The sequence below is a fragment of the Felis catus genome, chromosome C1 (genome assembly GCF_018350175.1).
Source record: "Felis catus isolate Fca126 chromosome C1, F.catus_Fca126_mat1.0, whole genome shotgun sequence".
Classification (NCBI taxonomy): domain Eukaryota; kingdom Metazoa; phylum Chordata; class Mammalia; order Carnivora; family Felidae; genus Felis; species Felis catus.
This window is the reverse complement of record NC_058375.1, coordinates 11841536-11856236: the sequence shown is the minus strand read 5'-3', so window position 1 is coordinate 11856236 and position 14701 is coordinate 11841536. Positions and strand designations below refer to the sequence as shown.

General features: G+C 41.5%; 1 protein-coding gene across 2 annotated transcripts in view; it reads left to right on the top strand.

Annotated features, from left to right (window-relative positions):
* Positions 1-14701, top strand: part of FBXO42 (F-box protein 42) — a 98529-nt gene that overhangs the window by 68056 nt on the left and 15772 nt on the right. Inside the window, exon 2 of one of the 2 annotated variants that reach the window (XM_019836250.2) lies at positions 4187-4316. The exons of the other annotated variant lie outside the window; for it this stretch is intronic. Within the exon in view, the coding sequence (XP_019691809.2) occupies positions 4187-4316 (130 nt within the window). The remainder of the gene's footprint in view (positions 1-4186; positions 4317-14701) is intronic. 2 annotated transcript variants of the gene reach the window in all.

Here is a 14701-nt window from a genome sequence, read left to right as displayed (position 1 = left end):
GATGTTTCCAGTGAGGTGCCCCCTGCTTCCTTTTACAGCTGTCTTGTAGCCCCTCCCCTCATGAAGTGTATATCGTATCCTGTAATGGGGGAGAAACAAAAACAAGCAAGCAAATTATTACAAAGTATGGAGAAAACAAGGAATGAGCCAGAATAAGAGGGGGAGAGCTACTTTAAACAGAAGGCAACTTTTTTTCTTTTTTTGCTGAGATTTGAAGGATGAAGAGTGGAAAAAGCGAGGCCAGCATATGCAGAGGCCCTGGGGCAGCAAAGAATAGCACACGTAAGAGGACCCGAAAGTGGACCTTGGTGGACAGACATAGTACGCTGAGCAAGGGGCAGAGTGGCCCAGGTGGAGCTGAGATGTAAACGGGAGCTGACTCGTTCACGCTCCAGCATCTGAGAGATTTTGAGATTTTAAGCAGAGGAATATGATCCAGTTTACATTTTAAAGAACACTTTTGCTGCTACTCAGGAAATGGATTGAGGAAGGCAAGAAGACAAAGCCGAGAGAACAGCTAGGAGGCCCTCACATGGTACGGGTGAGGGGATGTAATGACTTGGGCTAGAGTCCTAGGAGTAGAGGTAAAGGGAAACGGAAGAATTTGAGCTGAAATTCTGATAAAATCAGCAGGACTTCTTGATGGATTGGCTGTGGGAGGGTCAGAGGGCCAGTCAAGGCTGACTTATGCTTCAGTTTGACAGCTGGGTAGATAGAGGGCCCGTTCCCTAAAATGGACAATAAATATTTGGAAGAAGTTTAATTTTTTTATTTCTTTACACATTTCAGTGGTGGTATCATGTAATTAGTTGTTATGAGAGTTTGATGTTTAGTTGTTTTTTTTTTTTTTGATTTTTTTTTAACGTTTTTATTTATTTTTGAGACAGAGAGAGACAGAGCATGAATGGGGGAGGGGCAGAGAGAGAAGGAGACACAGAATCGGAAGCAGGCTCCAGGCTCTGAGCCATCAGCCCAGAGCCCGACGCGGGGCTCAAACTCACGGACTGTGAGATCGTGACCTGAGCCGAAGTCGGACGCTTAACCGACTGAGCCACCCAGGCACCCCGAGAGTTTGATGTTTAAAGTAGAGTGCTTGATGTCCTGTAAACGACAGCACAGTCCTTCCTTTTGTTCCGTTAATTCTACCCTCATCCTTCATTTGTTCTTGCAGCAAATACTTATGGATTTCCTACTCTGTGCCTGGCATTGTTTTAGATGCTGGGGACACATGAGTGAATAAAACAGACACAAATCCCGCTCTTGATGGAGATCAAATCCAAATGAGGGAAGACATATTTAAAATGCCAAATAACATAATATAGTATGTTAGAAGATGGTTACTGCTACTGAAGCAAAATTATAGCATGTAAGGAGGGTCAGGAATAGGGAGTTGCAACTAGGTCGATAAGGGTAGACCTCATGGAGAAGGTAGCATTAGAACAAAGACTTGATTGGGTACAGACGTGAACCAAGGGATAGCTAAGTAAAAGAACATTCCAAACTGAGAATAACCAGTGCAAAGGTCTGGAGGTGGGAGTGTGCTTGGGACAGTCAAGGGGTAATGAGGAATGAGAGTGAACAAAGGAGAATGTTCTAGGAAAGGGGGTTGGACAAATAATGGACGGAAATGTGTCATACACATAAGACTTTCAGGCTGTCGTGGGGACTTTTTCACATTTTTTGAGTGCAATGACTGGCCATTTAGGTTTCTGAGAAGAGTGTATAAGAAGACAAGTGTAAGAATGAGGAGACCAGCTAAGAAGTGGTAGCAATAATCTAGACAAGAAATGGTGACTTGGGTTAGGGTGTTAGCAGAAAGTTAACAACTGGATGGATTGAATGGAGCCAGTGGGATTTGCCCATGCTGTGGATGTGGAGTGTGATAAGAGAGAAGAGTCAAGGGCAGTCCTAAGGATTTTTAGCCTGGGCATTTGAAGGAATAGTGTTGCCATTAACTGAGATGGGTAAGAAAGGCTGTGGGTGGCCAAGGTCGGCAAAGTTCAGGAGAGATGAGAGATTCAGTTTGAAACACATTACATTTGAAACACACATTGGGACATCCAGGTGGAGTTGTGTCTGGAGTTCCAGAGAGACCTGCACGCCTGAGACAGTTGTCTAGATAGCCATATGGGAGTGATTAGCATCATGGATTCCCTGGGTGAGATGACCAGGGAAGTGAGTGAAGATAGAAGAAGGTAAGTCTGGGACATAGCTTTGTTTGCGGATCAGGGAGAGAGGGAGAAACAGCAAAAAAACTAGAAAAGGCATATCTGTGGAGGTGGGTGGGGGAAGACAGGAGAATGAGGCATCTTAGAAGCCACCAGACTTGAAAGTGTTTCTGGGAGGGGAGGAAATAATCAGCCAGGTCCTACTCAAGGAAGAGGTCAAGTCATTTGAGGACTTAGAATTGTCCTTAGGTTGAGTGAAGAGTATTTTCAATGAGTGATAAGGACGAAAGTGTATTTGGAATGGTTTCAAGACAGTGGGAAGAGAGGAGTTGAAGACAGGAAGTATAAACAGTGCATTGCCGTTTTTGAAGAGTTTTGCTTTAAAGAGAGCAGAGGAACCAAGCACTGAGTGGAGGGGAATGTAGATTTGAGAGGTTTGTTTTTTTAAGATGGCAGATTTTATAGCATGTTCATGCTGCTGGGAATGATCTAGAGGGAAGACTTGATGTGGATAGAGAGGAAGGATTGTTAGAGCTTGTCCTCGAGGGGTAAGAAAGGGAGAGGGCTGGCCATGGACGAGAGCACTGACCATTTATCCCAAGGAGCAGGAAGGAGTATGTGATTACAGATGCTGGCGGATGGGTAGATGTGGGAACCGGTAGAAGTTCTGATTGCTTTATCGCTTAGATAAAATAACCGAGGGGGAGCAGAACAGGCCATTTAACATCCTGGCGGTGATTATGAATGTACGATTGTCTACATTGTAGTCTTTGCCAGGTGTTCTAGGAAGTTGAGTCTTCCGCCTTCTGGAGTTGTGCTAAGGGAACACCTTAAGTCTTAATCAGCCTGTGCTGATTCCCCAGCAAATGCACAGTTCTTGGTACAGGTCCTTCAAAAGACTAATTTTTAAACACTGTTTCTAAAATACCCTCTAGTCAGACGGAAGGTAATCGTGGCATCTGTTTAATGTATAATAACATTATAAGTCACGGCCTTTTTTGGTTACTTTAAATCAAAGTAGAGATGTTCAAGTACACATTTTTGCACTTAAAATTGGAGTGTTCTGGTTTTCAGAACTTCAAGATTAGCCCACACCCATTTACAAAAGGGGAACAAATTTCAGTTTTAGAATTTTCCACAGGTAGGAGAGTTGATAAATGTTAGATAAGGATTTAAGACTCAACTTGTCTTCTCTGTTAACGAGACCTAGAGCACAGTTGATTTTCCCACTACATTCTCCCTGTAGAATCTTATTGTCCAATACATTTTTTTGCTTTTCAGTTTCTACCCTATCAATCACACATGAAATTCCAAGTGATGGCTTATGGCTCAGACCCTTTGTTTTAGAAAACACTCAGGGACAGAGATACACAACCAGGCTACCCTTGCCACTCCGGAGCCACTTGCCTCTGAACTTAATCCTTGATCACTTCTGTATTCGCAGGGCCTCGGTTTCTTCTCTGTGAAAGAGGTAGAGACAAGATCACTGTACCTAAAAGTCACAGGTTGACAAAAGTCACTTTTGTCCAAGTAACCTGGGAAGAAGCTTACTAAAAAAAAATAGATTCCTCTGCCTCATACCAGCCTCACCTGATCTCAAGAGGTTGGGAATAGAGTGGTGGATCTCCATTTTTAAAAAAGAGAAAATATCCCTAGCTAAATTTGGAAATCCTGGATCCCTCCAAAATCTTTTGGCTTTTCTTACTGCACAATCTGTGACTTCACTTTGTTACCGCGGTCTGTTAGGTGAGTGTGTAATGCTCAAAGCTAGACTCCTAAACTGTTGTTAGGGAAGAAGGATGACTGCTCGGTGTTCTCTTAACTGCTTCTTGGTAGAAACAGCTACCTTTTACTCTGATTGGTCAGGAGTGGCCTGCTGTCTGAGGAAATGTGGATGGATGACACCCTTGAAAGCGTTTTAGGGGTGGGGTGTTGGTTGTCTCAGATTCTTCAAACAAACTATCTAACCTTCAGACCAACCCAGTTAGGTTGGCACTGCTATTATCCCCATTTTACAGATGAGGAAACTGAAGCTCAGAAAATCACCTAGTAATTTACCTAAGATCACACAGCCAATAAATGATGGAGCAGTGATTGAAACCCAAGATTCTGTCTGTAAAGTCTGTGTTCTTTCTCCTCTGCCATGCTGTGAGTAGTTTTATTTTTCTATAATTTCTTTCATGTTTTAAAAAAACGTTTTAAATAGACTTATTTTAGAATAGAACAGAGTTCCCATATGCCCCACACCTAGTTTTCCCTATTGTTAACAGCTTGCATTAGTGTAGTACATTTATGACAATTAATGAGCCAGTACTGATACATTATTATTAACTAAAGTCTGTACTTTATTCTTTTTTTTGAGAGAGAGAGAGAGAGAGAGAGCGCGCGCGCGTGCGCGCGCGAGGGAGCAGGGGAGGGGCAGAGAGAAAGGGAGGCAGAATTTGAAGCAGGCTCCAGGCTCTGAGCTGTCAGCACAGAGCCTGACGCGGGGCTTAAACCCACGGACTGTGAGATCATGATCTGAGCTGAAGTCAGACGCCCAACCGACTGTGCCACCCAGGCTCCCCAGTTCTTTTTCTTTTGTTTGTTTAATACCTTTTTTCTGTTTCAAGATCCCATCCAAGATACATTACATTTAGTCTTTATGTCTCCTTAGATTCCTCTTGGCTGTGATAGTTTCTCAGACTTCCCTAGTTTGATGATCTTGACAGTTTTGAGAAGTACTGTCAGGTATTTTGTGGACTGTCCTTCGTTTTGAGTTTGTCTCATGTTTCTCTTATGGTTAGATTAGAGTTACAGGTTTTGGGGAGGAACACCACAGTGGTAAAATGTCCTTATCACATCCTGTTGAGGGTACATACTATGAACATGATTTTTTTACCATTGATCTTAACCTTGATCACCTGGCTGAGATAGTGTTTATTAGATTTCTCTACTATAAAAAAAATTTTTTTTTTGCCCTTCCTTTAAAACTCTTTTTCCTAGTTTGCTTTTCTTTCTTTTCCGGTGATTCCCTTTATTTGTAGTTGCCCTTGGTCCTTGATATTCTATTGAATTTGGGGGAAAAACTAAGCGCTCTGGCCATTGTCTTGTCATCAGAGTCAGAAAAGGATCATGAGCAGAAGGGTATATGTCATTTGAGGAAACCTTTTCACAGCTTAGAGAATTGTCAAATATCAATATGATTTGCCTTTTCAAATTTCTTTTGGCGGGGAGCAGGATGCTGAAGACATCTTTTTTTTTTTGACCTAACACATCAAGATTTTTCCAGCCGTGCAGAGTCAAAAGCTCTATTGGAAATAATTTTGTTTTCATTAAGACTGTTTCCTAAACAAATAATCACATCTTCCAAAATCACTGAGTAATCTAGCAGAAAAGCTAGTTTACTTTTGGAGTTGGGCAAGAAAAAGAAAGAATATTGGTCATATCAGATGTCTGTGGGAAGGCCAGAATATCCTTAAAGCTGGAAAGTTCTGGAACTGCCCAGAAATAACTGCCCAGAGTGTTATTGTTTCTCTTACTCTGTAAATGATATCTGAAAAATGGTGCACACAGGGCTCTTGGATCCATTGATGAAGCTTTGCTGTCCTGTGTCTGGTAGAAAAGTTTAGCCTTTCCTGAGCCTGTGGTAACATGTTCAGGAAATGTCAAAACAAAGAAGGCAGTGTGGGACTGATACCTGGCACCAGGTATACCCAGAACAGCTAACCAGGAGAGTGTGTTCTGGAAAAGATCACCCAGTCCTTCCCTTGGCTTAGGTCCCAGGTGTCAGTGTTGACATTGAAATAGCTGGATGTGGAATTTTTTTAAATAACTTATTAGTGTGTTCAAAGGCGTTAGATTCTGTTTTGTAGTGTTGTTTTGAATCTAAACACTTTATACATTTTTAAAACTTACCATTATGTTCTGAGAATGCCAGTTCTGTGGAGATGAGAGAGAGGTAGATGCCTATCAACTGGTAAATATTGGACCATATTTAACAAGAGGACTTTCAAATACAATCCAAGCTTCTTCTGTTCTCTGTGCTAAAAACTGATCATTGACCTCACTGTTTTAATACTTTCTTTATGAATGAGAAGGCCCAACTAATTTTACCTATGGATCTTTGTTTGTTTGTTTTTTAATTTTTTTTAAATGTTTATTTATTTTTTAGAGGGAGAGAAAGAGTATGAGCAGGGAAAAGACAGAGAGAGGGAGACACAGAATGCAAAGCATGCTGTAGGCTCTAGGCTCTAGGCTCAGCACAGAGCCCAGTGTGGGCTTGAACTCATGAACTGCGAGATCATGGCCTGAGCCAAAGTCGGACACTTAACCAACTGAGCTTCCCAGGTGCCCCTTTTAAAAAAAATTTTTTTAATGTTTATTTTTGAAAGAAGGGGACAGAGGCTCTGTGCTGACAGCAGAGGGCCCAATGTGGGGCCCAGACTCACAACCATGAGATCATGACCTGAGCTGAAGTCGGATACTCCACTAACTGAGCCACCCAGGCGCCCCTGGATCTTTTCTTGATTATTTAATGTCTTGATTGCCAAAATGTATTAAAATCTGTCCATGTTGAAAATTCTGCATCCTTTCACTTTTATTTACTTGGTCCAGCTCATGAGTTTTTCTATCCTTTCTTAAAACTCTATAAACATTTTCTTATATTTTATTTTATTTATTTAATTTATTTTATTTTAAATTTAAGTTTATTTATTTATTTTGAGAGAGAGAGAGAATAGGGGACAGGCAGAGAAAAAGGGAGAGAGAATCCCAAGCTGGCTCCACACTGTCAAGCACAGAGCCAAACGTGGGGCTCAAACCCACAAACTATGAGATCATGACCTGAGCCGAAGTTGGACGCTTAATCAACTGAGCCACCTGGACACCCCTGCCTTTTCTTATTTTAGATAGAAGTCTGAGTGTCACTGAGCATAAGCAGTGATGTTCCTTAGAATTCTGAGCCTCCATACCTGCACTGTTATCCTGTCTGCCTACCCTCTTGACAGGCAGTTTTTGGTTGCATTTCCTGTGCAGTGAGACTCTCAGACCATCTAGTGTTTGTTTTTCTCAGGTATCCACATAACCACCCCCCACCAATAGCACTTGGTGTTTTATGAGCACAGTAGACTTCATTTTGTATGATGCTTTAGCCCTATCTCCAGTGCTATTCAGATTTCTTATTTTGTGTCCTGAGTGAAATTGCAGAAGGCTAATCTTATGTGGGGGAACACAAAAGATACTATGCTAGAGTCATTTCTGACTCCTTCCCCATGACACTATTGGTCTCTAGGAGACTCGGCAGTGCCTTGCACCAGCTCATGCCCTAGTGCTTATTATTTGGCTGTTTATTCTCTGTACAGTCAGGATTGGGCTGGTTTTCCAAGTTTTTCAGTTCTTGTGACCTTGAGGAGATTTTGTAAAGAATCTGCAGGGTGGTTGGTCTTCTAGGTGGGTGAGAATTGTGGTTGGTCATTTATTAATTTGAAATATCAACTTAGGTTCTTAGAGACTACTTTAACTTTTCAAAACTTAGAAGCTACCTCTCATCTCCTTTTTGGGAAATGAACTCTTGAAATACTGCTTTAATTAATTCTACTTTTTCGAACAAGCAGTGTGCCTGATAATTTCCTCTGTTCATAGTTCTCTCTAGGAGTGATTATGGGCCATTTTATATTTGATTTGTTGGCTTTTATGCTGTGTTCCTTTTTTGCCTTCTTTCCCATTTAGTAATGTTTCTGAAATTCATTGCCCCATCTTAAGTTGTTTCTTGCTGTTTTATTTACATATGTGAGTTACGGCGTGGTTGCGTTTTATGGAAGGACTATGTTCTCAAAGACCTCCCGTAATGAATTTTCTGGCAGTGGATTGGTCTTTCTGTTTCCTGGTAAAAGGAGTGGCTGATGCCATGTGACGGTGGTATAAACATGATTTACAGTTCACTTCATTCTATCAGCTCTGACATTAGCTAGTCTTTTTTCTTAATACTTTATTAAAACATACTTTACATACAGTAAAATGAACAGATCTTAGATTTGTTCTCTGCACAACTCAGACTTTTTAAACTGTGTATACACCCATGTGATTATCACCCAGATCAAGAAACAAAATACTTGTCACCTCAGAAAGTTCCCTCATGCCCTTTCATGTCAATACCACTCCCCAACGAGGTAACCACCTTCTGACTTCTGAGAGACTTGAGATTCATCTTGGTCTGTTTGAGATTCATCTGTGCGGTTGCATTTATCAGGGGTTTATTCCTTTTCGTTGCTGTGACTGTTCCGTAATGTGAGTATACTACTTTTTTTTTTTTTTTAACCTATTCTAATGTTGATGAATACTTGGGTTATTTCTGCTTTGAATATAGTTGCAGTCAACATTCTTATGTGAGTTTGTTTGTGGACATATCACTCATTTCTTACTTAAGACCTACCATGTTTCTTAAAGTTGTTTAAGAAATATTCTAGGGGCGCCTGGGTGGCGCAGTCGGTTAAGCGTCCGACTTCAGCCAGGTCACGATCTCGCGGTCCGTGAGTTCGAGCCCCGCGTCAGGCTCTGGGCTGATGGCTCGGAGCCTGGAGCCTGTTTCCCATTCTGTGTCTCCCTCTCTCTCTGCCCCTCCCCCGTTCATGCTCTGTCTCTCTCTGTCCCAAAAATAAAAAAATAAAAAACGTTGAAAAAAAAATTTAAAAAAAAAAAAAAAAAAAAAAAAAAGAAATATTCTAGGGGCGCCTAGCTGGCTCGGTCAGTAGGGCATGCAAGTCTTGATCTTGGGGTTGTAAGTTTGAGCCCCACAATGAGTGTAGAGATTACTTTTTAAAAACCTTAAAAAAAAAAAAAGACATATTCTAGATACAGTGAGTATCCCAGAGAGTTCTCTATTCACTTAATCCTGCTCTAAGTTGAAAGATCTGATGATCTAACTAAGTATTATAGAGATTTGGGGGAGGAAAGACTGCTTGGCTAATAATTAAAGGTACTGCTCATAATTAGGGCCTCCCTACCTAAAATGATGGGAGGAATGTGTTGTGAGAAGGAAGGAGACTGGTTAGTAATAACATTAAGAGCTTGGTTTTTGTGCCAGGCAAACACAGGTTTGCATCAGATCTCTGTTGCTTAGTAACCGGTGACCGTAAACAGGTTATGTAACATCTCATTTGCCTCACCTTTAGAATAGAGATGGTGATATCTACCTTTCATAGTTTTTGTTCGGATTACATGCAATACAGTATTCAGATGGAGGGAGATGTAGAATCTGATCAAGTTCAGTTTGTATATATACAGAAGTACTAGCTAGGGAGTGGAGAGTGGTCAGAAGTTATCCTCAAGTTCCCAAAGGTTGAAAAGGGATTGCCTTCATCCCTTTGTTTATTCATTTTCATGCCTTTACTTATTGAATGTTTATGCCCAGTGCTGTCCAAGCTGGGGCAGATATAGGAGTGAACAAGACGCAGGTCTGTTTGGGGGGAAGACAGCCCATAAACAAATCAGTCTATACAAAGAAAATCTAATGCACTAGGAAGAAAATTAACTGGTGATGCAAGAGAGTAGACGGAGGTGTTTAAAGTAAGTTATAAACTATATCGATCCAGGACGTCTGTATGGATGGATAGATTGTTAAAGGAAATCTGATTCATGAAGAGAAAAGTAGCAAACTAATGAATTTGGATTCTGTTCGCAATTTGTTACAGTTTGTTTTTAAGGCCAATTACATGTTTTTATTAAGATGATGTGCTTTTGATTAAAACGCCTATGAAGTATCTTAAATATTTTTCTGTTTTCATAGAAGGAAGGCACCCAGCGCTCAGCACTTCATGTACTAATCTCTGTGAAGAAGGCATAGGATGTTACTTAGGCAACTACTTTCAGTTCTTTGCAATATGTTACTATATTAGCTCCTTCCCGATCCCTGGACCCGTTCCTAGTTAATCTATATGAGCTGGTGATTTCTCCTTGTCTCCTCTAGCCATTTGCAGTCCTAGAACAACCTGGGTCTGTGGTGGTCTCAGGACAGGTGAATGAGAGCAGAGCCTTGGGGTTCCCCTAGGAAAGGAAGGAACTCTTCCTGTTTGTTTATAAAGTTCAGATGCTGGGATTTTTCCAGAATACATACTTTTCTGAGGTGGGTATACATTATCTCCTACTGGAGAGAAGAGTGGGAAAATGTGCATAGCACAAGTCTGGGTAAAACCTCAGTCTTCCAGGGGAGAAAATATATAGATTATACCATATTTCAGTCTGGCTCTCTCCTGCCTGACTAGGATTTCCCTGTTTTGACACCAGGCCAGAAACTTTATGACTAGCAACATTGTTTTTACTTCTAAACAGAGCCACTTCAAAGAGTACCCACTCTCCAACCCCCATTAGAACTGCAATTAACAAGTTATCTGATTAAACTGACTGTGGACCTCCTCTCTTCCAGGAGAAATTGGATCAAAAGACCACTTGAAATGGTAACAAGGAACTATTATTGGTTTTCATGCTGTTAATTTTTAGCTGATAAGTACTGCCCTATTCATCAAGTGGCCTTTCTCATGGGTTTATTTAGAAGTGAAAACAATGCCAATATGGAATTTCTTTTTTTTTTTTTTTTTTTTTTAACGCCTGTGGTATATGCAGTCATACAGCATCTAAACTTTTCTCATGCCCATTACAAAAGTTCCTCTTGTTTTGGATGTTCCTCTTGCTTTGGATGACCCAAGGAGCGATGTTTTTAAAGATGTAGGTATAATTATAATAATGAAAATGTATGCCCTGAAGCCCAAGATCCAGACAAGCTTTTGTCTTAATATTAGTGAGTTGGTTTGATATCAATCAGTAACTTTCTGGCCATGTTACAACTGAAGAATAAAATAGGAAAAGAAAAAAAAAAAAAAAAGGCAGTGTAAGGGAGACACCCAGAAAAGTGTTTGCCCTCAGCCCTGCTGAGTTTGCTGAGCCCTGCTGAGCCACTTCTTATCCCACCGCATGAGGAATCTATAACCATTTGGTTTCCAGGATTGGGTTTAGTTCAGCATTTTCATAAGAAACAGTTCCTGTCCTTTAGGATAGTATAATCTTATTGGGAGAGTCTAAATGGATAATTTCAACACAATGTGCTAAATTCTGGGATTGGGGTTGATACAGTACCCTTCCCCCGCCAGGAGGCTCTTTAGCCTAGTGTGGGAAGGGATGTGCTGGCAGAGGTGCCAAAGAAGGCCATGCCTGTGCAGAAGAATTTAGTACCATGTTCTTTGTGAGTAACTGAAGTCTCTATTTTAGACTGAGTTTAAATAGCACACTTGACTAGAACCAAGTTCTTGAAAGCAGCGTAGGGATTCTGTAGAGACTTTACCAAAGAGCAACTTTGTATTTGTTTCCTACATTGTTTCTGTCAAATAAGCTCCATATACTTGTATCTTCTGAGGGCATCTCTGTAAATGCAAAGACTTCTTGTAGTTACTATTGGCCACATTGATGGTAAATTGGAAATGTTTTCATTATCGGGGAGAGACTGATTGATTGCCTTGCTGACAGAACCCCTGTGGTCTTTCCTGGAGAACATTTTGAACAGTTAGTCTTCTAGGTGTTTACAGCCCAAGATGGACTTTACACTCAGGGATTGTAAAATGTTCTTCTCAGTTGTCCTTTTGTCTCTCCATTCCTCAAATAATAAAACCGTGAAACATGGCTTTTCTTGTTTCCGTGACAGAGTATTACCTATAAAACCAACAGTTTAGAGATATAAGCAGTTAAATTATAACTCCAGTAGTTTTTCTTTAAGGAATTTCTCCCCTCCTAAGTTATCGATGCCAGCCTGTCCTCTCCTGCCCTCTAGGTTTTCTAATTCAGATGCTAATATGGTGTTCTGGGAAATGCCTTTCCAAATTATTCTTTTCCTGACCTCTGAACTCTTGCTATCAAGGTCAGTTACTTCACACACTACCATAATGACAGCTCTATCAAGCCAGAGGCTTGGTCGGCTTCCCAAGACCCAGCTTGGATTCTGTCAGCAAAATGCATCTCCCCTACCCACTGTGCACACACCAGCTCAAGGCTCCTGGCTACCACAGAGAAGAAGTAGCCACACAAAAGAAACTGGGCCATATGGTTGTTGGTCAGTCTGGTCTGTCTGGTCTTGCTTTGCCCTTGAGGCCAGTTCCATCCTGCAGATGGAGCTTCTTTGGAGCTACCCTGAGGAAGCGAGTGTTTGTGAAGAGTGGCTAGGATGAGGTGGGACTGTGACCTGAAACCTCAGCAGTTACTCTTGAATGTCCCCTTTGGCATCGTTACTGTAAAAGATTTGAAAGCATCCTAGGGAAAACTTATTGATTGCAAGATAAGAACCAGTTCAGAGTGGCTCAGTCAGTTAGTTAAGTGTCTGACTCTTTCTTGGTTTAGGCTTAGGTCATGATCTCATGGTTCGTGAGTTCAAGCCCTGATTCCGGCTCTATGCTTACAGCGCGGAACCTACTTGGGATTCTTTGTCTCTCTCCCTCTCTCTGTCCCTCCCCCGCCCATGCATGTGCTTGCTTGCTCTCTCTGAAAAATAAATAAACATTTTTTAAAAATCTGCAAAACAAAACATTATATTTTTGGAAGAGAGAGCAGGGGAGGGGCAGAGAGAATCCCAAGCAGGCTCTGCACTGTCAGCACAGAGCCCAACACAGGGCATGATTTCATGTTCATGGGAGTGAGCCATGTGTAGGGTTCTGCACTGAGCATGGAGCCTGTTTAGGGTTCTCTCTCCCTCTGCCCCTCTCCCCCACTTGTGCACACACGCGTGTGCGTGCGTGCTCTCTCTCTGTCTCAAATAAAAAATAATAATTAAATAATTTAAAAAAGAACCACATGGTACAACATTCTGGAATTCCATGAGCAAAGTAAAGATTTTGCCTAGTACTTCTCTTCTGGATTTTTCAGTATGCTCATGAATCCCATGGTTAAATTTTTCATGCTCATAGTTGTTTTCAGACTTTACCTCCCGGAAGTCCCTAATTCCTAGTCTTAAATCTTCTGTTTTCAGAGTCATGGAGAACTATTAGCAGCTCACCTATGTCGCTATGAGTAAGTCTTAAAGTGATTTGCCTGAAAGCCAGTAGACAGAACCTGTTTTTTTTTCCTTTTATTTATTTTGCAAAGTGTAACTTCAGTGACATAGAGACGAGAACGACTGGAGAATATTTGTATACTGAAAATGTGAGTGTTCTTTTCAGCACCCCCATGAGCAAAGCATTTGTCAAGGGAAGCCCACCTTGGACCCTTGTCCTTACTCTGTTCACCATAATGAAGGGTTCCATGTAGTCATATACTGAGTATGCTTAGAAAAAAATTCTGCATATAGTCCACGTTAATGTCATTTTGGAGCACTATTTAAAGGCTCACTCAACGATGGTTTAACTCTACAACATGGTTCTCTAAGTCTGGTCCCCAAACACGAGCATCACCTGGAAGCTTTGTTAGAAATGTAAGTTCTAGGCCCCCACCCCGTACCCACTAAACGGGAAGCGCAGAGTGAGGCCCACAGTCTGCATTGTAACAAGTCCTCCACCTATTAGCAGAAGCTGGAGTTTGAGAACTAACGTTCCAGGGGAATGGTGGCTGTTGTTTAGACCCTTGTAATAACATCCCAATAATATTAACAAAGACTGATCATGGTATAGAGATGTAGAAATAACTTTTTAGTCATGCATAAAATATAGGCATCCCTAATTAAAACCAGTCCTTGTTTTGTCTTGTACCCGCAGTAGAGCTGCTCTTCTAGCCCTTGGTTCTGTGTGAGTAGAAACTCCAGTTGTGGGAAAGTGGCAAAGAAACCAAACCAGAATTTGGAATTGCTTCACCATTTTACCATCTTTGCAAAAGTAAACAAGAATGCCTTGTAATTCTACCACTGTCTTCCACATGTGAAATTTCCTGATTTCATAGGAACCTTGGGAAACATCTGAACTAATGAGCAATTTTAGGGACTATTAGTTCTGTGTATAGGGTGCCTCTCTGATTGTCCAGTTTCTCACAGCTGCCTTTCTGGCTCGTGCCTCGTTCAGAGATGTGCTCCATTGATCATGTCTGCTGTGTGATTAGGAGACCTTTGGTATGTTTGGGGAATGAAGCCTATGAGGCTAACCTTCGGCTCTGGGGGAACAGGCCCAAGTAACATGTCCCTCCAAGTTTGCTGGTGGGCACATTTGGTCCCATGGTGCTCGATGAGAACCTGCATGGGAGTGACACCCTTTCTTCCTCTGCTTTTGTGATACCACGATTTTGGAGTCTGTCTGCAGGCTCAGTAGCCTCATTATGTTGAAGGTAGGCCAAGAAACGTCCTAATGAGTATAAAACTTTCATGTATAAGTTTTCTTGAGGGCAGGGGATTTATTTCATCATATGTCACCATGATGATGATGGGCCTTTTAACTGTGGAGGGTCTGCAAGTGTCAGAGTACCTTCTACCAGACCAGATTCCCAGTGAATCAGTCTGTGGTGTGGTGGGCAGGTGTGTGTTAATAAAAATTTATTGGGGCGCCTGGGTGGCTCAGTTAGTTCAGCATCTGACTTCGGCTCAGGTCATGATCTCA